Source organism: Callorhinus ursinus, unplaced genomic scaffold, assembly GCF_003265705.2.
Source record: "Callorhinus ursinus isolate GAN/ISIS: 27379988/994484 unplaced genomic scaffold, GSC_fseal_2.0 scaffold38, whole genome shotgun sequence".
Classification (NCBI taxonomy): Eukaryota; Metazoa; Chordata; class Mammalia; order Carnivora; family Otariidae; genus Callorhinus; species Callorhinus ursinus.
Window position 1 is genome coordinate 10,143,905 of NW_027397100.1, and position 24,131 is coordinate 10,168,035.

Here is a 24,131-nt window from a genome sequence, read left to right on the forward strand (position 1 = left end):
TTTCTGCTGGTCAAGATGTAATCCTGCTGATTAAAGCAAGTCTTGAATTTTGATCCCTCACCACCCCTGCCCCCAGTCTTCCCTGGCTATGTAGTATAGGCGAGGCTCTCCCCGCTCTCCTCACGTGGCCATCAGGATTCTCCAAACTTGCCACACTATTCCCGGTGGCTGCCAAGGGCCTCATCCTCATCTGCACCATCCTCGGGCTCAGATCCTGTGCATCCAGTCCCTTAGAGGGTAGAGGCTGGAAGCCAGATATTCCCAAACATCTCCCAAACTGCTTGGCAGCTAAGGAGGTGATTTGGGTTCCCTTGCCCGGATGCACTTGGGCAAGGTCAGGTTTTGGATGGCAGGACCTCCAGTGTGCTCGTGGAAGCAGTGGCTAGAGACGTGGCTTCCTGAACTTGGCAGGATCAGGAGCACCCGTGACTGTCCAGTCTGGACTTGGATTTGGAATCATTTGGGAATCATCTTCAGCCTAAGGTCTATTCCTTCAGGCCTCTCCATCACCTGTAAGTCTGTTAGCCATTCAGCCTCCTCCAATAACTCCCTTTCTGCTTACAGCTAGCTAGTCTTGACTCCCTTCTCTGGGACCGAACCCAAGATAACAGCACAAACACCCACCTGTTAAGTTTAATAATTGGCTCTCTGGGAAAAGGAATACACGTCTATAAATCTTACTCCTACAAAGGGTGTGCTGCACAACAAACAAAACAAACTATACTCTTACTCAAAGTTCCACAGAGACAAGTGATTCTCACAGAATGCTGTTGCGGACTCTGGCTGAGTTCTTATAACCATGGCCAATCTATAGTCACAATTCAACCATGATTGGAGAAATGAAGTTGCATCCAAACCACTCTTTTCCCAATAAATTTAATATTATTAAGTCTGGTTTGTAATCTACTGGCAAACTACTTCTCACCTTTGTATAAACTATATTCATTAACCGAAACCCCCTCTAGCTTTAGCACTATGTATATTGGAACTTGGCATGTTTATCAGTGATGTAACTCCTATGATGAATCTATGATGAATACTGTTTAAATACTGGAAAAACATTTCTGTAATTTTCTTCTCTTTACAATGTGATGGCTACTGACCCAGCCCACTTTTTAAATTTAATCTGCATTATAAACATTTTCTCTATAGCTTTCTTAAGACAATCAGCAAAGCCATATATCAAAACCTGACTCAGAGTGTCTGCTGGTTTCCACTGTCCTGCTGGGGCCAATTTTCAGCTACCAATGTGAAGTCATTGCCTGTGGAGGTGGGAAGAGACGTGCACAATTGTACAGTACTTCCACCAGATAGATAAAACAGACATAAATAAACTCCAGAGCACAGATAATAGTAAAATGCAGTAACGTCATGAGGAAATGATGAATTTTCATTATTTGCTATCCTTGTTTTCCATATATTTAATTATAGGTTTATATAATTTAATTTTTAGTAATTACTGTGTTTATTGTCTTGCAAAATTCCCGAAAACTTAATCAGCTCTCATAGGCCAGTAAGAACCAACTCCAGCATATAACCAATCTTGGCCTTCCTTTTGTCTAATGGTCCAACACTTCAAGGCTCAACCCCTCACCTTCTCCAGGAAGCCTTCCTTAAAGCCCCCAGCCTTTGGAGAGGTCTCCCTCCTAAATCCTTGTAAACTTAAAGAGTTTGCACTAATCACTTGGTAGCTAGCCTGGATGACTTTGTCTCTGCTCAGAATCTAGTGGAAGAGAGATATAAGGAGAGAGAAGCAGTCTTTGCCATTCTCAGATCCCTCCAGAGCATGAACCAAACTTGGCAAAAAATAAACAAATGTCTGGTGGCTTAATAGGAGCAACAGCTACATGGGAGATACTAAAAGTTTGGAGACAGAATCCTGGCTTTGCCACTTACTAGATGGGTGGCCTTTCCTAAGGTGTCTTAACTTCAACTTCCTCATCTGTAAATGTGGAATAATAATATCTTCCTGATAGAGCTATAGCAAAGATTTATGGTGAAATTGTACTATGTACACAGTTCACCAAAGCACTGCTTGAAATAGCAAAAGATGGGGGCGACCAATCCATCAATAGGAACTGGTTAGATAAATTCCAGTATAATCATATAGTAAAACACAGCACAAGTGGTAAAAGAAAAAAAAAATAGAGTGGGTTCTTTATGGACTGATACAGAACAATCTATGGAAATACTCTTGAAACAGCAAAGTGCAGAACAGCCTGCGTAGCATGACACCATTTATAAAAACAAGGAAAAAACATACAAACACATTTGCCTTTATATACAAAGAACAGATGCAGGACAGACACAGAAGAAAGTGGTGACAGTGACTGTCCCCAAGGAGGAACACTGGGTGGCAGGGGGAAGAAGTGAGAGGGAGACATTTCTCTTTTGAACCTTTTAAAATTCGAACCATGTGCAAATAAACCAAAACAATTAACAACACTAGTAGAACCCCTGGAACAGGGGCAAAGGGTCTCAAAAACATGGCGGTTCTCACGATGATCATGAAAACTACATTGGGGTTGAGCAGAGTCCACAACAGACAGAAGGGTCGACTCAAATGGCAAATCCCAGCCCCTGAGAAGAGCTTTGGAGTCAGACAGTCCTGAGCTGAACCCGGCTTCTGCCCCTCATCAACTGTGTGACCTTGGACAAGCTGCTTAACCTAGTGCCTCAGTTTTCACCTCTGTCAAATGGGAATAATGGCAGTACCGGCCTGAGCTGGGCTTCTGTGAGGCCGAAATGACACAAAGCACATGGAGCACACAACCTGGGACATGGTTAAGTGCTCAATAAATGTCAGACTCCCTTTTCATTATCAACCAACAGAGAAGTTGGCACAGGACATAAAACAATTCACAAAAGATGAAATTTGGGTAGTAAACAAACATGATGAATCTCACCGGTAATGAGGAAAAATGTAAATTAAATCCTCAATGAGGTAGCAGTTGCCATCTATGAAATTAGGTAAATTTTGAGGGAATGACAGGCAAACCTGGCAGAGGTGTGTGGCGCTGGCAAATGTGCACACTGCTGGAAGCTAGATAAAGTGGATCCTTCTGGACAGCAACTTGTTCCAAAATCCATAAACATGATGATACCAAGCAATTCCGCTTTTGTTTTTTATTCATTTTTGAGAGACAGAGCATGAGCACAAGCAGGGGGAGGGGCAGAGGGAGAAGCTGAGCAGGGAGCCCGATGCAGGACTCCATCCCAGGACCCTGAGATCATGACCTGAGCTAAAGGCAGACGCTTAACCAACTGAGCTACCCAGGCACCCAAGCAATTAATTCCACTTCTGAAAATCTATTCTGAGGCGATAAGTTCATGGGTGATTTCTTCCCTCTTTCCAGAACTATGTTTTATAAAGTGGTCATATCATGTCTATAATTTAAAGATTGTAATTTTATTTTTTTTAAGATTTTATTTATTTATTTGAGGGAGAGAGAGCACAAGCAGGGGGAGGGATGGGGGAGAGGGAGAAGCAGACTCTTCACTGATCAGGGAGCCCAGTGAGGGACTGGATCCCAGGACCCTGAGATCATGACCTGAGCCAAAGGCAGACGCCTAACCGACTGAGCCACCCAGGCATCCCTAAAGATTATAATTTTAAAAACTGATCTGGCATCATTAAGACTCAAGGGCCAAATGTATAATTTAAATATGTATCTGTATGTAAATAAGCATGTATATGAGCTCAAGGAGTGGGTACCCCTGTGGCCCTCTTTCTAATTAACAGTGTGTCTCAAAGTTCACGGCAACCCTCTGAGGGAGGGAGGCCAAACTGTGTGGTATGCCTTTTACAGCTGGAACATGGACGCTCAGGAAATGAAGTGCTGCAGAACAGGGCTCAGCCCCACCTGTGTGGCCACAGGACATTATGCTAGGCATGCCTTCCCGGCTTCCACCCCCCCATCCAGGGCCTCTCACCTTGCTGACAAACATGATGGAAGATGATTCTACAAAGTCTTTTGAGATCAGCTGTCCGTACGAGAACTTCTCCACCTTCCCCAGGGTTACGAGCTTCCAGAGCTTCTCATCAGACAACGACTCAAACAGATCCATCTTCCTGAGGGGAAAATCCTGTTAGAATTCATCGCCCTCCATCACAGAAGGTGCCCAGCTCTCAGCAATTTCCAGAAAGGGAACATGTCGTCTTGCTCTTGCAAATGGCTGAGGTGGAGGATTTTACTCACCCTCCAGTTGCCTCAGCTGGCCTGTGGCACCCCCTCCAGCACACCCCTCTACTGCTCCTGAGTCCAGTGCTATGCGCCTCTCACTTCCACTCTGCCCTCCAGGGGCTTCTTCCTGGCTCCTTCCCTCAACCCTGTGCTCACTAGGCTAGTCTCATTCCAAGCAACTCTGAGAGTTCCTCACTTGAACTCACCTGCTCTTCTGCCCCCCATCCCAGCTCTCCTGCCCCTCCCTTTGGTTTGGGCAGCTCACTCCAGCCTCCTCCAGCCTGTTAGCTTCAAAGACTCAGGCCTGTGCCTGATGAATGGGGGCCATCTGGACTCCCCTCTTTTTGCCTTTGTTCCCTATGACTGAAGGCCCACCCTGCAGTGCCCACCCCGTCCCCTGAGCTCAGGCGCCACCACTCAGTAGCTTGCCTTCCCTCACATGCAGCCCCACAGGGCTGCTAACAATCGTCTCATATTTTTTCAGCTCCCATAGATCACGGAGCCCAGAACTCTGGTGACTCAGGGCACTGAGCTCCGTCCAGGGCACTAAGGGGGAACAAGGTCGGTGCCATGTCCAAAGGATGAGGGTCTGGAGACACAGGAAGGGAAAGCAGGGTCGCCACAGAGGCAACACCACTGGGCCACACGCTTCCTGGGATCATCTCATTCAATCCTTATAATGATTTGGGAGAGATGAATCATTATCCCCATTTTACAGAGCAGGAGACTCAACTCAGAGAAGGGAGGTGACCCATTTAGGGTCACACAGTTGATAAGCCCAAGAGCTGAGATTGCAGCTCAGCCCCAATTTTCCACTGTGTGAAAACAGGAAGTGCTCCCCTGCAGGACTAAGTCCGCCCTTTGCAGGCCCCAGTCCCCTCTTACAGTTCCTACTCTCGCCACTCCCCCACGCTACCCTACAGGGTAGCCCTCTGCCACCACACTGCTCTAGAGCTGCACAACCCTACAACCTTTATTTTCAGGGCCGGTACAGATACTTCATCTGATTTCCATTCTTTTCCTAAAGGTGAGTAACTCGAAAGGATACAATGCGCCCCTGCATGTGCCTGGCACAATGACAATGTGGGGATTACCATGACGAAAGGGCCACTCTGCCCTCACAACCATAAGTGCTTCCTGCCTGATGGACAAATAAACTGTAAAGGAGGTACTATGTAATCATGAATCACAGTTTGGCTGGGACTTTAAAGAAACATGGGGTGTGATAGAAGCACTGGGGGGGCACTCTCTCTATTCTGGAGTGATGGGGTTGGTTAGTGAGGTGGGGCGGTGAAGCCCAGAGACTTCTGAATTTAACATTCTGGGTACATCACCACCCCGAGGTTTGGTTTCCTTACCTGTCAACTAGACAGAGCAAGAGAAACAATGTCATGGGATTGAATGAGAGAAGTTAAGAGCCCTGGTACAAAGGGCTGAGTACATATTAGCTATTCTATTAGTACCATCCCACAAGGAAGGGATGTTTGAGCTGAGACCTGAGGGTCTAGTAGGAGTTTGCTAGACGGAGAAGTCAGGTGGGAGGTGTCTCCCATCTCAAGAGCATTCCAGGCAGAGAGCAGGACCTACTGTTTCCTACTGGGCCTACGACAGTTGGGCACCTAATAAACACACAGGGGGAAGATGTTGGCTGATGATGGAGGCACCTAAAAAATTCAAATCGATGCTGAGCGTCCTTTTGGAATTCTTGGTCCAGCTTATTCGCAAGGAAATCTTCTCTGTCGACAACCAGGAGTTCTGTTTCTTCCATACAGACCACAGTGGCCCTCCTTAGTGACGGAGTCAGAACGCCCAATTCCTGTTGGGTAGACACAGGCAAAGGCAAGTAAGAGGCTACTTCTGGCTTTCTGCTTGCAGCCTTGCCCACTTTTTCCTGCTTCCATCAGCCCCCAGAAATCCCTGCTCCCCAGACTGCAGACTCCCCAGCTGGCCCTGTGCTCCTGCTCATTCCCCATCTCTGGCGGCCCATCCCTTCCTCTTAATATGCTGCCTGTGGAAAAAACAAGCAACAGGCTTGACCAGACCAGAGAGAGGAAGCCGGAGGGGCCTCAATGAGGCGTCACTGCATCTCTGCGGGGGTTATACAGGGAACACATTCCTTAAACATCACAGACCAAGGAGCCAGCCTTGGACACCAGCTGGTCCAGTCAATTGGCCTGTGACAGGAAAGGGTGCTGGGAGCCACAACAGGGCAGTGACTTACCCATAGGAGAAGGCAGGACTGGGCCTGGGTGTTCTAGCTGGAGCCCTGTCGAGCCCCCACGCCTGCCCCCAGCAAAGCAGACCTTGCCCTGCGCTTACCCCAAAACAGTCGCCCTTATGCAACAATATGGGGTGGGTGTCCAGGAAGGCGCTGCTGCCATCATCATCCTCAGTCACTGCGACGGTGCCCAGGTAGATGAAATAAAAGCTGTTGCCCCTCTGCCCCTTCTTGACAATCACGCGCCTGCGACCAAACCTGAGAAAAGACCGAGGCCAGCAGGTCTGATAGCAGCAGGGCACTGCTGTGCTCTCTGCTCTGGAGCATGAAGGCACAGACTGGGACAAGAAGGGACCTCACAACAGCCCAGCCCCAGCCCCATCAAGCTCAACATCTTCATTAACATCCCCCTAGTTGCACGCCTCCATCAGACTGAGGCTTCCTGAGAGCAGAACCTTCGTCGATCTGCTTTGGCACACAGGACATGCTCAGTGAACAGCAACTGAGTAAATGAATGACCAAATCCTGGAAGTAATGGCTCAGTAGCTAAATTATGGAGACCAGGATCTAAGTCCTGATTCTGCTGCAAGCTGCATGGCAGTGGGCACTCATATTCTCTCTCTGACCCTTAGGGTCTCTTGTCTATAAAATACAGATGAACACGCCTAGAAAAAAAATAGATAAATAGTCTTCTAATACCCGAGAGCTCACTACATAATTGGGAACCGTTAGGGTAGAGGTGCCCAGGTCCAGAGCAAACTGGGAATTAGTTCTTAAGCTCCGAGGGGAAAGATTTCTGCACTTCAAATGTAAGTTCAAATTTGACTTCTTTCAATATTCATTTGTTTCCTTCCTTCATTCAATTAGTTAAATAAATACCAACTGTGTCTATCAGGCAGAGCGAGAAAGGACAGATTTTGTCCTGAAAATTATGGTCAAGTACAGGGACTAAATAAGGTTTAAAAATGCTTTAAGAGAGGGAAGCACAGGTGAATTCAGAAGCATGGAGAAAGGGCACTTAACCAGCTTAGGAAAGGGAGAGCAGGCTCCAGGATAATGTCTGGAGTCTTCCAGGTAGACAGAGAGATGGAAGAGTGTTCCAGGCAGAGGGACCACCACGTCCAAAGGTACAGAGGCGCCTGGAAGCATGGTGCCTTCAAAGGAATAGCAGTAAGCTCCATTAGAAAGGAAAACAGAAGACAGGGAGGTCAGTGGGATAGTGGGAGAGAAATTTGGCTAGGTCCAATCACAAGACACTTCAAACACTGGGCTAACTTTGGATTTTACCCAGAAGGTAATGGGGAACACAAAAGTCTGGAAAGAAGAGATGGCCCAGATGACAATGACTAGATGGGAGAAGACAGGCACATTCAGCTGGGAAATGAGACTTTGGGGAGCACAGCTAGAGCTCATCCAAGTCCAGACTCCTGGAGCTGGAGCTGGAAAGACCCTCAGGAACTGTCTAGCTGAATCCACATGACGAGATGAGGGAAGTGGGAGCTAAGGAGCCCCAGGCTTGCTGAAGGCACACAGTGAGTCACACTTGAGTCAGGACGAGGCCCCAAATCTCCTGTAGCAGACATCTGTGGCTTTTGTTGTCAAGCGTCGGGTCACCTTTCCCACCAGCTGCACCCTGACCTTACTTTGGGGGAAACACCTTTTCTTGACTCTCAGACAATCCGTCATCTTGCTGCCACCAGAGAGAGAGTCTGGAGGAGAAGGTGGTTTATGAGAATGGAGTGTGAGGAGGTGGAGAGAGACAGACAGATACTGGGTCCTGAGAACACTGAGTCTCCTGAATCCGGCTGAGCTGGAAGCTGGAAAACTATCCCAGGACTTTTCAGATACTTGGGCCACTCTTGCATTCCCTACAGCTAGATTTTCTGTCCCTTGTGACTGAAAGAATCCTGTGTAATCTGCTCATTTCCAGTCCCAGAAATAATCAACTAGCTGAAGAGGGCTTTAACAATCACCACCCCTTCATCTTCACATAAACCCATAAAATCTGTATCAGTATCCTCATTACACGGATGAGGATACTGAGGCCCAGCAAGGTTAAGTGGCTTGCCTGAGGTCACACCTCAGAGTGGCAGATGCAGCATCACATTCCAGAGCTTCTACCCCAATGATTCTTTTTCTTTGCTTGACACCATCCTGCCTGCTATGGAATCTTACTTTAAGACGGCAGTGACTTGCTCTTCTTTACTGGGCTAGACACAAAGCAGATAGTTCCCTCTACCTGGAATGTTCTTGTCTATACTTCCACTTGTCATATATATGTATTCCAATGCCACCTCTTCTGTAAATTTCCTTTGGCCAAGCCAGCTGGAGGGTTCCCTCCTCTCTCAGGCTTAATGCCTTTAAACAGATCCTGCACAGGTCATAACAGGCCTTAATCTATAGCTAGTTGTGATTATGGGACCTGGGACCTCCTTGAAGGGGCACAGACTGATAGTGTCCTTATAGCCTAGATTTATAAGATAGGCCTTACCTCAAATATTCTGCTAGGCTGCCTTTCTTAAGCCACTGAAATGTCCAAGAAATGGCAATATTTCCACACACACATCTTAGACTTCTCTAATACAAGGTATTTATATGGTGCTTTTTGTGTCATGGACCCTTTGACAATCTAGTGAAGCCTTCACAGAATAATGTTTTAAATATATAAAATAGGGGTGCTTGGGTGGCTCAATCAATCATCTTCTTTCCCCTCAGGTCATGATCTCAGGGTCCTGGGATCAAGCCCTGCATGGGGGGGGGTCCCCACTCAGCAGGGAGTCTGCTTCTCCCACTCCCTCTGCTCCTCCCCCCTGCTCATATTCTCTCTCTCAAATAAATAAATAAAAATCTTTTAAAAAATGTTTTTTCAATAAATAAGTATATATATAAAATAAAATACAGCAGAAAGAGCTAATAATTGCCTTTTAAAACCCAAACTGTGGAGGCACCTGGGTGGCTCAGTCAGTTAAGAGTTTGACTCTGAGATCATGACCTGAGCCAAAATCAGGAGTCAGACTCTTAACTGACTGAGCTCTGTGCTCAGCGGGGAATCTGCTTCAGATTCTCTCCCTCTGCCCCTTCCCCCTTTGCCCCCTCATGCCCCCTCATGCTCGCACACCCTCTCTCTGTAAAATAAATAAATAAGTCTTTATTTTTTTAAAGATTTTATTTATTCATTTGCGACAGAGAGATACAGAGAGAGAACACAAGCAGGGGAGAGCAGCAGAGCGAGAGGGAGAAACAGGCTCCCCACTGAGCAGGGAGCCCGATGCGGGACTCGATCCCAGGACGCTGGGATCATGACCTGAGCCGAAGGCAGATGTGTAACCATCTGAGCTACCCAGGTGCCCCAATAAATAAGTCTTTAGAAAAAAAATCCAATTGTGGTATAGCAATATATGTGCATCTTTATTAAGGCCCTGAATAACAAGATCGAGCAGCAGATCTAATTACTACCATAATTTCAAAGCTGTGATGAATATAAATTATTTTTTGAGAAACGTGCAACAACATGAATGTGTAATCTTGGTGATTTCTTTCGGTGAAAAAGTCACAGGAATAGCTAATACTGGTTCATTACCTACATCTGCAATTAAAGGAAATGATAAATTTTAGTTAGAGGTTAACAAAAACAGATATAAGTTTTTTCTTATCCAAGTTCACAGACCCTTGCCCTAGTTCCTATCTGGACAAAGTACAATCACCTGTGACCCGCTGTGGCTTTTCAGGCTTGGATGTGAGTCTCAGCTCTACCCCCATTACTTGGGTGACAGAGTATGAGTCATTCTTACCCTCTGAGCCTCTGCTTCCTCATCTGAAAAAGGAGGGAATTGGACCAGATCCTTTCAGAGGATTCCTATCAGAGCCTTTCCAGATCCAGTGGCTCCTAAATTCTGGGGAGACTAGCAATAAAGGAAGGAAACCAAGTGTGCTACAAGTATAACAAGGAGAACTCGAGTGAACTGACAGATAGCTTTTCATGGCTGATGCGCCACGGAGACACCAGCAGACCTGCCACGGCCTCATCAGGCAGGCTCTTCCTGTCCAGCCTGTCCCAGCTCAGGTGCCAAGGGGTGTGCCCCTCACTGACCTTTCAAAGCGCATGACTCTGGCCAGGAGCAGCTGCAGGGGCTCTGAGTAGTTTCGGTAGCTGTCCAGGACCTGCAGGAGGTTACAGAGGGTCTGGATCTCAGACTCTGTCCTCCAGGAAGGCAGCTTCTGTGCGATATGCATGGCTTTTGGAGGAAAGTGACCCTGGGGAGAGAGGACCAGAGTGATACGCAAGACCCAGCAGTTTCCCCTGGGGGCCACTCCCCGTACAATAGTGGCTCACATATACTGAGCACTTACTGCACACCTGGCATTAGGATACGCATCTTACATACACCATCTCACTGCATCTTTGCCCAGCCCGAGAAGTGACACAATTATGATTCCCATTTGACAGATGAAGACACTCAGGCAGAATGATAACCTAGATCTGCTACGTGCCAAGACCCACATTCCCACCTCCTGACCATACTGCCTTTGCTGTTCACTGACCACCCCGAGTCAATAGAGGGCTCCCTGGGCTCCAGGGGCCCCTCAGAATATGTTCACTGCAGTCAGGGGAGACCTCCCTTGCCTCAGCCTATATCTTGGCATGCTACAGGACACTAAGAAATAAACAGAATCTACAGAAACCAGGTCCTGGTGAACCAGGACTCATGGACAAGTGGGCAGACAGATCCATCCATTCAGCCACCACTCCCACCTGCTGGGAAAATGGTACTTGAGTTGTTAACACCCTTACTGGCTGCCCATCTCACTTAGGATAAAATCTTAATTCTGTACCCCAGCCTAGGGGTCCCACATGGTCTGACTCCTTTCCTCCCTATCCCCCACAACCCCACCTCCTGCCTCTCTCCTTCATTCTCTAGTCTCTAACCTTCTACCCATCTCTTGCAGGTGCCAAGCTCACTTCTGTCCTGCAGTCTTTGCTTGGCTGTTTCCTCTGCCTGGAATGTTCTTTCCCTGCATTTTCACATGGATATGACTGCTTCCTCCCCTTCATTCAGTTCTTAGCTCCTATGTTCCCACATCCTCAGGGAGTCCCTACTGGATCATTTGACCCAAAATACTAGGCCCCTTCCTAGCAGTCTGTAGTCTCTGAATCATTTTTACAAAGCAATTCATACTTTCTGAAAAGAACTTATTCTTTTTTTTTTTTAAGATTTTACTTATTTAGGGGTGCCTGGGTGGCTCAGTTGTTAAGTATCTGCCTTTGGCTCAGGTCATGATCCCAGGATCCTGGGATAGAGGCCCACACCGGGCTCTCTGCTCAGTGGGAAGCCTGCTTCTCTCTCTCCCACTCCCCCTGCTTCTGTTCCCTCTCGCTGTGTCTCTCACTGTCAAAAAAAAAAAAAAAAAAAAAAGATTTTACTTATTTAGGGTGCCTAGGTGGCTCAGTCATTAACTGTCTGCCTTAGGCTCAGATCATGATCCCAGAGTCCTGGGATCGAGCTCCATATTGGGCTCCCCGCTCCTCAGGAAGCCTGCTTCTCCCTCTCCCACTCCCTCTGCTTGTGTTCCCTCTCTCGCTGTGTCTCTCTCTGTCAAATAAATAAATAAAATCTTAAAAAAAAATTTACTTATTTATTTGACAGAGAGAGCGCATATACACACACATGCACATATGAGTGAGTGGGGGGTAGGGCAGATGGAGAGTGAGAAGCAGACTCCCCACTGAGCAGGGAGCTCCACGTGGGACTCCCTCCCAGGACCCTGGGATCATGACCTGAGCCGAAGACAGATGCTTAATGACAGAGCCACCCAGGCGCCCCTCTTTTTTGTTAATGTGTATATTATCTAACATTTCCCCATCCTACACACACACACACACACACACACACACACACCTCTCTCTCTCTCTCTCTCACTCTAGAACTGCATTTCCAGTATGGCAGCCATTTGCCACATGTGGCTATTGAAATTTAAATTAAATTAGATAAAAAAATAAGTTCCGGGGCACCTGGGCGGCTCATTTGGTTAAGCGTCTGCCTTCGGCTCTGGTCATAATCTCAGGGTCCTGGGATCAAGCCCCGCATTGGGCTCCCTGCTCTGCGAGGAGCCTGCTTCTCCCTCTCCCTCTGCCTGCCACTTGCCTGGCTTGTGCTCTCTCTTTCTGTCAAATAAATAAATAAAATCTTTAAAAAAATAAGTTTCTGGGGCGCCTGGGTGGCTCAGTCATTAAGTGTCTGCCTTGGGCTCAGGTCTTGATCCCAGGGTCCTGGGATGGAGCCCCACATCAGGCTCCCTGCTCAGCGGGAAGCCTGCTTCTCCCTCTCCCACTCCCCCTGCTTGTGTTCTCTCTCTCGCTGTGTCTCTGTCAAATAATGAAATCTGAAAAGAAAGAAAAAAATAGTTCTTCAGTCACACTAGCCACAAGTGCAACCCGTGTCTGCTGGCTACTATGGACAACACAGACAATTGAACATTTCCATTATCTCAGAAAGTTTTATTGGACAAAGGTGTTCTAGAATATAAACCACAATATATACACAATAGTGGCTTCATCTATCTTATTCACCCCACTCTAGAATAACCTCACATGTAACGGGCACTCAACAAAATAAAAGTTTAGGGAAAGAATGAACGAATGCTCGCTAATTTTACTAACAGTAGTTGTTACAGAAGCAAAACAAAGTGGGACATGATGAGAAACTCTGGACAACAGATCTGAAGCCTTGCATGTTCACTCAGAAGGGCAGTGTTGCTCAGTGATTAATAACGCACAGGGTCTGGGTGCCTGGGTGGCTCAGTTGGTTAAGCATCTGTCTTCAGCTCAGGTCATGATCCCAGGGTCCTGGAATCGAGCCCCAAGTCAGGCTCCCTGCCCAGCAGGGAGTCTGCTTCTCCCTCTGCCCCTCCCCCCCCATTCGTGCTCTCTCTCACTCTCTCTCAAATAGATAAATAAAACCTTACAAAAATAAAATAAAATAATGCATAGGCTCTGGTGCCAGGTACCTGGGTTTGAACCTTGGCCTGCTCCTTCCTACCTGTGTGTCCTGGGACAAGTCACTTCTCCCTGAGCCTCAGTTTCCCTATCTGAGAGCAGCAGAACCTGAATGTATAAAGAGCAGAGCTAATACATATAAAGGGCTTACAATGGGCCTGGCTCCCAGCCCAGACTATGGAAGCACTGACTTTTTTTTTTTTTTTTAATTAAGTAGGCTCCATGCCCAGCGTGGAGCCCAAAGTGGGGCTTGAACTCATGACCCTGAGATGAAGGCCTGAACTGAGTTCAAGTCAGATGTTCAACCAATTGAGCCATAGGTGCCCTGTGTTAGCCATTTTTAAGGTCTGAATCTAATCTTTTTCCTTCTTAACCCTCTCTTGTTATCAATAACCCATTGGGATTTCTATCACAGGGTCCATTTAAGACAAAACACAGATGACTCTGGTTTCTATGAACAAAACTGATTCTTGGGCGCCTGGGTGGCTCAGTTGGTTAAGCGACTGCCTTCGGCTCAGGTCATGATCCTGGAGTCCCGGGATCAAGTCCCACATCGGGCTCCCTGCTCAGCAGGGAGTCTGCTTCTCCCTCTGACCCTCTTCCCTCTCGTGCTCTCATTCTCTCTCTCTCAAATAAATAAATAAAATCTTTAAAAAAAAATTGATTCTCTGGGCCCACTAGGGGCCCCAATTCTTTTAGGAATCTCTCACCACCCCCAACCCTTAGAGACTCCCTTCTCTGGATTCCTACGGAACTGACTCTGTTATTTAACTTCCCAGGTAACTTTCCCCACCTTAACTCCTACTTAAGGGCAGTTACACTACCTAGAATCTCCACAACCAGACACAGATATAAGCCTAGAGCTGGTAAGAGCTTCAAATCTTTCCTATAAATAGGTAAGCACCTTTAACATTTAAATTAAATTTTGGGGCACCTGGGTGGCTCAGTCAGTTAAGCGTCTGCCTTCGGCTCAGGTCATGATCCCAGGGTCCTAAGATCGAGTCTCACATCAGGCTCCCTGCTTAGTGGAGAGTCTGTTTCTCTCTCTGCCCCTCCCCGCTCCGCTTGTGGTGGCTCTCTCTCTCACCCTCTCAAAAAAAAATAAGTAAAATCTTTAAAAAATTTTTTTAATTAAATTTTAATTTAGTATCCAGACTAAAGATAGTCTGGAAAAAGCCGGGAAAATAACAATTCTTGAAATTTAGAGAACAAGTCACACAGTCCAAAGATATGAAGCATTCCCTTGCCAGAATGGCCGTCTGGCAGCCCTGGGGCGGCGGGGGGGGCGGGGCTGGAGGGTTGGTGTGCCCAGTGTCTCTCAGAAGGCTTAGGCAGAGCCAGAATTCACATACAGGCCAGGGCTTTTCCCACCACCCTGATTATTTCTCCTGTGTCTAGAGCTCTCACAGCCTCTACTTTGCCTTTTGCTCCTTGTCCATGGGTCCAAGTACAGGAGCTCTCCCTGCTGGTTCTGTCCAGCTCTAAGGCGACAGTGGGTTCAGGGGGGCTCACAGCCTCAGAATGTCAGGACTGGAATCTTGGGATCACTGAAATCAGCTATTTCATAGATGAGGAAACTAAGTGGCTAGCTCAGGATGATACAATGGCTTGGTGCCAGAACCCAGACTGGACCCAGCTGTCCTGATACCCAGCCCAGTGCCTCTTCCAGGCCATGGTGCAGAAGAATATTCCCAGCAGCAAGGTCAGAGTTATGCGTACCTCCTCTGCAACGAAGTCCATAGTATCAAATGTGATTCGGCCTTGTTTCCTTTTCTGGGGGGGTGGGGGTAAAAAGGAATGGGGGAGAAGAAAGAGAATCAGCAAGACTACTCCTAGAATTTTGCACTGAAACCCTCCTGTCCCCATCCCCATGGCAGGCAAGAAGCCACAGGAACCCTTCTACCAGCTGGCCCTCTCATGTAAGCCTCTGCTCAAAAGCCCTGACTCAGCTCCAGCCTCCGGCCCAGCATTAACAACCTGTCATTGTTGAAACAGAGAGAGATGCGGAGGGGTGAGGGTAAAGAGGGGAAGGATGAAGACAGAAAAGGAAGAGGGGAAAGAAGCAAACAAATGGGCAAGTGGAGAGGGACAAAAAGGGACAAAATGGAGGCATCAATGAAGCCAGCTTTCGTTAAGTGCCTATCAGGAGCCATGCACACTCATCTTCCTTACTCCATTTCATCCTCAGGACAAAGCAGGTATTACTGAGCCCCCTTTTGGACTCGAGGCAGGTGAAGGAACCTACACAAGGATCACACACTGAGTAATCAGTCCTCTCCTAGAGTATGGCCAGAATAAGGAAGTGTAAGAGGTCTTAGGAATGAACTAATCCAACTCTATCTCCTACGTGGATCCCCAAAGTCTTCTTCATTACTATTCAGGGCCCCAAAGTTTCCGATGTGGAAAGAGTAGGGGAAGAGGCAGAGAGAGGGGGGAAGATATGTGAAAGAAGGAAGGGGGAATGAAAGGGATAAACAAGGCCCTGACCACCACCTGGGCCAAACCAAGACCCACGCCCCCATCTCTCTAGGTATACCTCAGGTCCTCCCCACCCCAGAGCCCCATTTATAGCTTGTGTACCTGCGTGGTGCTTCTCAAGAAGGCCAGTGAAAGAAAGCAGTGGTGCTCGGAAAGATCCAAATTCACAAGCTCTAATGAAATCTGGTCCACGGCTCTCTTTACCTGACCCCACTCTCCAGCCCCCTAGCTCTCTGCCCAGTGGCCCTAGGACCCCCTCAGGCTGCCATTAAGAGGCTTCTGCTCTGCTCAAGTCCACTCTGCCCAGGCAATGCCATTAAGCTTTAGCCTCACAGTCCCCTGATGACAAGGCTGATTTTGGTCTTCAGCTTCCAAGTGCCCAGGCACCAGCCCATGTCTTCCGGTAACAAAAGACTCCTGGATCCCAGGGCCCATTGCTTTACCACTGCATGGTAACACTCTGAGTCAGAATGTCCTTCCTGACAGCGAACCTCAGTCTCTTATTCTTCCACTCCATCCTTTCCCAACTCATGGTCCATCCACAGGGCAGAATCTGGCTGTAGATTCATTTGGTTTGGCCAGCATAATGTCTTTAAAATATATGAATTTGAATGTCTTCAGGTGGGACATGCTCTTCTTTTCTGCAGACCCACAGGGCCCTACTCCCTGCTACATCTTAAACTCAGCGACACACACAGTTACACCTGCTGGCCCCTTAGAGACTGATCTAAGATGGCCTTTCTTTCCCCATCAGCACTGCCCATACCCCTCTCCTTCAGAAATCATTTGGGGCAATTTCTTGGAGTGAACCCCCCGTGCAGTTGGGAGGCAGGGCTGAATCTAGTCACTCTATGCACCACAGGAAAATGGGCAGGCTTTGTCCAGAGACTGGGAGAAAAATTGGGTTCCTGAATAGTAATGAAGATGCCTTTGTGGATCCAGAACAGGTTAACAGAATGGTGATCAATTTTTTCCGAACTAAAAAGGGTACATGATCTGCCACTAGGATAAAATATTTGAAATGGGGACCTTCTAGAAAATCTAGAAAGCCTGGTCTCCGGAGTGAGCAGGGCCCTGCATGTGTTCCTTTGTTTAAGTGGAGGGGACAGAAAAGAAGATAGAAATGAACAGGGGTGGGCATTCAGAAAACCCTGACTCTAATGAGACTTCTGGATTTCTCTGGCTCTTTTGATCCCTGTTGGAATAGAGATGGTTTCTTCCCTACTCCTGGTGTTTCTTTCCAGATGGAGGGAGTTGTACTGGTAGAACACTACCTGCCCCTCTCCTTCCATATTGAGAAGGAGCGACTTAAACTCGTTGGTGAATTTGGAAGGAAAAACTGGGTGAGATCATTCCTTCTCCATCTCTCTGAGGCCACATTCTGCTCTGCCCTCCTCTGCTGTGAGTTTAGGGCAGGAGACCATGCTCCCGCAGTGGAGGCCTGCCTTGGTCCAGCACTGCCCATGACCAGGCATGTAAGGCTATCTAATTCTGGGGTTTAGTCTTAGTCATCCTCCAGTAAAAGTCTCGTCGTTAACAAAAGTGACAGTTGGATCTCCCATCTGCTTTACCCTTTGTCTTCTCTCTGTTGGTTCAGAATATGGCCTGGGAAGTGAGGTGCTATTTATCGGACCCCCTTAAACCCTCACAATCCTGCTAAGGCCAGCTGCTTACATCCCAGAAGGAAAAGATAGGGTGCTTTCTGTGAGCAGTCTCGATGATCTGATATTCCCGGAATCCCCTGAGGCCCTGGCGGAACATTTTACACACTCGGATCATCACAATGATATCCATGGTGAGCTGGTACAGCCCCTGTGGAAACAAAACAAATTAGATCAGTAGAAACCATCTGTTTTCGACAGCTACAGCAGGCTGGATGACACCAACAAGGTGAAATGGGACAGTATTAAATGTGGGGTTCCTGTGCTGGAGCCATGGTTACATTTTCAGGAAGCTTTCAGGCCTGTTGAAATCGTGTTGGTAGCCTGAAAATGGCCACGGCTGGGAGTATTTATGCCACAGAAACTGGCAACTACTACAAACCTCCCTCACTGGGAGCTGGTTGTTAAAACATTCTCCAGCACAGCTCTAGTTAATATCAAGTCCTTCACTTCGGTCCAGAAAACAGCACCAAGCGACAGCAGGCAGCAAGGGGTGATGCAAAGAGCCTGGATTTTGGAATCAGATGGATCTGATGGGAGAACAGCCAAGCAGAGGCAACATTGCTGCCTTTGAAGACAGAGGACGGGGGCCATGAGCCAAGGGATGTGAGTGGTCTCTAGAAGCTAGAGAAGTCCAGGAAATGGGATTCTTCCCTAGACCCTCAAGAAAGGAATGCGGTCCTGCTGACACCTGGATTTTAGCCCAGGGAGACCCGTGCCAGACTTCTAGCCTATGTAAGATAATATCATTTGTCTTAAGCCACGAAATTGTGTGATATGTTACAGCAGCAATAGGAAACTAATATAACCACTTGTCCAAGCTGGGCCATCTGATCCCAGGCAAACTTTGACCTGGGGTTTTGGAATTGGAACTGAGAACAAGTCAGACTCTCTATCCCAGTATGAATTTGGCAGTAAAGGCAGTCACCCTCTGCCAGTCAAGTAAATACAGGGAATAGGGAAACAAGTTCAACACCAAAGAGACAAATCCAGAATGTGAAACTATCTACAAGTCAACTAACCCAGCTTCTTTTTTTTTTTTGAAGATTTTTATTTATTTATTTATTTGAGAGAGAGAGAGTGAGAGAGGGAACACAAGCAGGGGGAGTGGGAGAGAGAGAAGCAGGCTTCCTGCCGAACAGGGAGCCCGATGCGGGGCTTGATCCCAGGACCCCGGGATCATGACCTGAGCCGAAGGCAGACGCTTAATGACTGAGCCACCCAGATGCCCCCAGCTAACCCAGTTTCTTAAGAGACATACAAATAAATGCAAAGTATGAACCTTTGGATCCTGATTCATAATAACAAGCTGTAAAAGCCATTATTTAGGGACAAATAAGGAAGTTGAATATGCCTGGAGATTGGATGATATTAGGGATATTAGTGTTAATTTTCTTAATATTATAGTGATGTTATAATCATGTCCTTATTTTTAAGAAGTGTCATAAAAAATGCAACTTAGGGGCAGCTGGGTGGCTCAGTGGGTTAAGTGTCTGAGGCTCAGGTCATAATCCCAGGGTCTTGGGATTGAGTCCTTGGCAGGGAGCCTGCTTCTCCCTCTCCCCCGCTTGTGCTCTCATGCTCTCTCTCCCTCAAATAAATAAAATCTTTGAAAAAAAAAATGCAACTTACTCTCACATGATTCAACAAGCACACACACAAATACGTAAAGCCAATGTGGCAAAATGCTGACTGTTAGATCTAAGGAGTGATCATTATATTTCAACTTGTATGTTTGAAAATTTCCATAATGAAGCAAAGGCAAAAGCTAAAAACTTCTATTAACTTCTGTTAATCAGGAGATCAAAAATAAAATGAAAACACAAACTGAAGACTGGAAGAATACATTTGCCATGCACAGAATCAACAAAGGATTCCAACCCAAAATTACAAAGAATAGTTATTACAAAAAACCACTATCCAAAACTGCTTTTTAAAAATTTTTTTAATTTTTAAAAATTCTACAAATAAGGGAAAAATACAAATAACCCAAAAGAAAAAATGAGCAAAGGATATGAGCAGGTAATTCAAAGGGAAAACCCAAATCACCTATAAATAATGAAAAGATTCTGAACATAGCCCTAGAGCTGTGTATGTCAGTGTGGGTAAAGCTCACACAATTTTGAGTGGAAAAAAGGTTGAAAAAGGATACCATCTTTTAAAATGTGTTACATACTATGTTACTTATAAATATATACACATGTAATAAAATTTTAAAATCTGGACAGTGCAGGGTGCCTGGGTGGCTCAGTCCTTAAGCGTCTGCCTCCGGCTCAGGTCATGATCCCAGGGTCCTGGGATCGAGTCCCACATCGGGTTCCCTGCTTGGTGGGAAGCCTGCTTCGCCCACTCCCCCTGCTTTCGTTCCCTCTCTCGCTATCGAAAAATAAAAATAAAATCTTAAAAAAAATAAAAAATAAAAAAATAAAATCTAGATAGTACACATCAACCTCAGGAAAGTGGCCCCCAGTGAGGAAGAAGGGAATGGGATGATGAGGAGTTTCACCAGTACCTATAACATCTTCTTTAAAAACATTTATATCTGAAGGAAATACAGGGAAAGGCTTTATTAATAAAATTAATACTTATCAAATACCAATTTTCCACCAGGCACTATTCTAAGCCCTTTAGCTGTATCAACTCATTTCATCGTCAACAATAAATCAATGCAATAGATACTAATACTATCATCACCCTTTACAGAGGGGAAAATAGGCACAGCAAATCAAGTAACTTGCCTAATACTAATATTAGACATATGACTAATAGGTGATAGGGATTTGAACTCAGGCTGTCTGGCTCCAGGATCCATAGGCTCAACCTATCACTCTATCCTGCTGCCAGGCCTTATTCCCTCTGGATCTCATGACAGCAGGAAGGGTGTGTATGGAGCAGTTCTTAGGGGCTCAGAGTGTAGCCTGTGCCATGCCCACTGCCAAGGGGATAGCAGTCTACAGGGAAGACTGTTGAGACTTGAGCATTCAGTCTTTCTGAAGCGTAACCTGGACTCTATCCTTTGTGCCATTCTGTGACTCCAAAAGATAGACCCCCTGCTTACACCTATCCTCCCTTCCTCAAAATACCACTCTTCCCTCCCAGGACCCTTGACACTCCTCACCAGTTCCTTCTTCAGGATCTGCCATGAATAAGACACCATATATCTCCTCATGGTTCCTGAGCTGACAAATGGCACAACTAGCCCCTTTGCCTTTCAAGGGTAGGACCACAAATCCTTCCCAAAGAATCCACTTATATTAGAAACAAATAGCTTCCCTCGGTGGCAAGGTAGGAGTTTCTCTCCACTCCTCATACTCTACCAACAGCTTCTGGAAGCCTTGTTCTGAGAAAATCTCATTCTCAGAATCTCCGTATATCACAATGGAGGATTCTGGAAAAGAAGGCAGGGAAGGAATTGGAATCCAGGAGTCTAACATTTATTGAGCACTCATAGGCATTATCTTAGTTAATCCTCACAACTACCACAAGGTGAGGGTCCTTACACCCACTCCATACATAAGAATGAGGCTCCAAGTAGCTAACTGATTGCCAGTCATGAGGCCATCTTAAAGTAGGAGGCTTCTGGGCTGGGGGCAGGAGCACCTAACACCTCAGCCTAGGGGGCTCTCCAAGGCTTAGAACTTGGAGACCCTGAAGTGTGGGGGCATGACGCTGTCCTATAAATCTTGTTAAATCAGCAAATCAGGAACACTCAGAAAATCAGAAGTCCTCAGTTAAATGGGGTGCCAAATGTTGAAAGGAACTCGGTGACTAGAACTCAGTGACCCTGAGGTCCTTCCAAAAGTAGAGAAGAATATAGGATCTAAAGTACTGCTGTCTACTAGATTAAAGATGGCAGTTGATGACCGCAATTTGCTCTTGTATGAGAATCTTCAATAAAAAACTATGATTTCAAGTATTGCCTGATTTGCCATTCCTACCCAGCTAGGCCTATCTGCCAACCCTCTCCCAACTGACAGCCAAATGGAAGGACACTAAACACAGTGAAGACAGCCAGACAACAGGGAAGACCCAAGCTCTGAATTACTAAATCCAAAGGCCACCACTCCTAGAGTAAGACACTAACCACTTAGAGAGATGAGAAGAGACAGAAGTGGGTTTTCTTCCTCCCTTGCCTTGAGAAAAGATGCAAAGAACTCAGGGAGAAACAGAGTAAGAGAAAGTTTCAGAGGAAAAGAGAGAAGTAGTGTGGAGTTTTTGCCTTCTCTACCACAGACCTGGTCTTAAGGAAGGAAATACAAAAGTTTAGGTAGTTTCTGAAACAAACTGGGGACAGGGAAGGCAAGAAAGATGGTGGGAGGTAGCTATGGACAGGGAGGTATCCGATCAGTCCTCTGAGCTGCCTGAGATGCAAGTGACATGGAGAGGACCCAGACTAACAAGGGGCATCAGAAGATGCCAGTAAGTAGGGCCAAGACCCTGATGAGACACTGAAAGTAGACACTCCCCACCTCCCTTTGTGCCAGTGGTGGTTGTATAATTTCCGTAGGAATTGGATCAGTGCTGGGGAGAAAGAGGCAGGAACTCTGGAGAACTCTGAACTGGCCTAAGATGAGTCAATCAGCCTGAAATTACATTCCCTCAAAATTACTGGATTGGATCTCAATTTACCTGAAGACATCTAAATTGTCTATTAGGAGGCAGGGTGGGGACTCAGAGTCAGACATTAAAGTCAGTTCTAGAAATTAAGGAAGTGTTGGGCTCCTGGGTGGCTCAGTCAGTTAAGTGTCTGCCTTCAGCCCAGGTCATGATTCCAGGGTCCTGGGATCGAGTCCTGCATTGGGCTCCCTGCTCATTGGGGAGTCTGCTTTTCCCTCTCCCTCTGCCCCTCCCCCCTGCTCATGCTCGCTCTTCCTCAAATAAATAAAATCTTTAAAAAAAAAGAAATTAAAGAAGTGTCATTTCTGTCCCAGTTTCTTTTTTTTTTTTTTTAAGATTTTATTTATTTGACAGAGAGAGACACAGCGAGACAGGGAACACAAGCAGGGGGAGTGGGAGAGGGAGAAGCAGACTTCCTGCCAAGCAGGGAGTCCAATGTGGGGCTCGATCCCAGGACCCCGGGATCATGACCTGAACCGAAGGCAGATGCTTAATAACTGAGCCACCCAGGCACCCCACTATCCCAGTTTCTAATCTTAAATTGAACTGTTATACAGTAGAATGTCAGAAAGGGCATTGGTCATGTTCTTATGTGATCTTGGGTAAATTACCCTAACCACACTGAGTCTCACTTTCCTTCTTTTAAAACTGAGTTAGAGGGGTGCCTGGGTGGCTCAGTCAGTTAAGCAGCTGCTTTCGGCTCAGGTCATGATCCCAGGGTCCTGGGATCAAGCCCTGCATCAGGCTCTCTACTCAGCAGGGAGGCTACTTCTCCCTCTCCCTCTAACTACCACTCTGCATACTTGTGCTCTCTATCTCTCTCTCTGTCAAATAAATAAATAAATAAATAAATAAATAAATAAATAAAATCTTAAAAAAAAATAAAACTGAGTTAGAGCCAACTCCTCAAATAATTTCTTTTCTTTTCCTTTTTTAAAAAAATTTTTAGAAGATTTTATTTATTTTTTGACAGAGAGAGAGACAGCAAGAGAGAGAAGACAAGCAGGGAGGGTGGGAGAGGGAGAAGCAGGCTTCCTGCTGAGCAGGGAGCCCCACGCAGGGCTTGATCCCGGGACTCTGGGATCATGAGCTGAGCGGAAGGCAGACGCTTAATGACTGAGCCACCCAGGCACCCCTATTTTCCTTTTTTTTAAAAGGATTGATTTATTTATTTGAGAGAGAAAACATGAGCAGGGGGAGGGGCCGAGGGAGAGGGAGAGAATCTCAAGCAGACTCCCCCTGAGCAGAGAGCCCAACTCAGGGCTCCATCGCAGGGCCTTGAGATCATGACCTGAGCCGAAATCAAGAGTCACTTAACCGACTGAGGCACCCAGGAACCCCAAATAATTTCTTTTCAAGATAAGATCCTTATTGTATTGCTAATTTTAAGAGTTATGCAACAAACATTTATAGAGCTCCAACTACATGCAAAGCATGAAAAGGTGAGTAAGACATGGTCTCTGCTCACAAGGAGTTCACAATATGGTGGGTATGGAAACCACAGCCATAAGAGAAAATCACACTAAAATAAACTATAAAGGGTGCCTGGGTGGCTCAGTTGGTTAAGCGACTGCCTTCGGCTCAGGTCATGATCCTGGAGTCCCGGGATCGAGTCCCACATCCAGCTCCCTGCTGAGCAGGGAGTCTGCTTCTCCCTCTGACCCTCTTCCCTCTCGTGCTCTCCATCTCTCATTCTCTCTCTCTCAAATAAATAAATAAAATCTTTAAAAAAAAATAAAAAATAAAATAAAATAAAATAAAGCTATAAAGATAAATGAAGAAAGGGCAGGGCCTGATCAGAGAGCACAAAATGTGGCTGGAATATGAGATACCCAGGAGGCACAGCAGGAAGTGAGGTTGTGCAGGCAGAGGTCACAAACCAGCCATCCATGGGCCAAGTTGAGTTTGCAGACTGCTTTATTTGACCCACATGGTGTTCTGGTTAAAATATTGTTAAAACTTAACTTGGTTATCTTTAG

General features: G+C 46.5%; 1 protein-coding gene across 9 annotated transcripts in view; it reads right to left on the reverse strand.

Annotated features, from left to right (window-relative positions):
• Positions 1-24,131, reverse strand: part of CNBD2 (cyclic nucleotide binding domain containing 2) — a 55,498-nt gene that overhangs the window by 21,654 nt on the left and 9,713 nt on the right. For 2 of the 9 annotated variants that reach the window (XM_025876647.2, XM_025876650.2), the window contains exons 3-8: positions 17,549-17,686; positions 15,116-15,169; positions 10,493-10,656; positions 6,504-6,660; positions 5,849-6,000; positions 3,934-4,072 (exon numbers count right to left, since the gene is read on the reverse strand). In XM_025876647.2, coding sequence (XP_025732432.2) covers positions 3,934-4,072; positions 5,849-6,000; positions 6,504-6,660; positions 10,493-10,656; positions 15,116-15,169; positions 17,549-17,686 — 804 coding nt within the window. Of the gene's footprint in view, positions 1-3,933; positions 4,073-5,848; positions 6,001-6,503; positions 6,661-10,492; positions 10,657-15,115; positions 15,170-17,445; positions 17,687-20,653; positions 20,837-24,131 lie in introns of those variants that run through there. The other 7 variants (XM_073880485.1, XM_025876649.2, XM_025876648.2 and 4 more) reach the window with 7 other exon arrangements.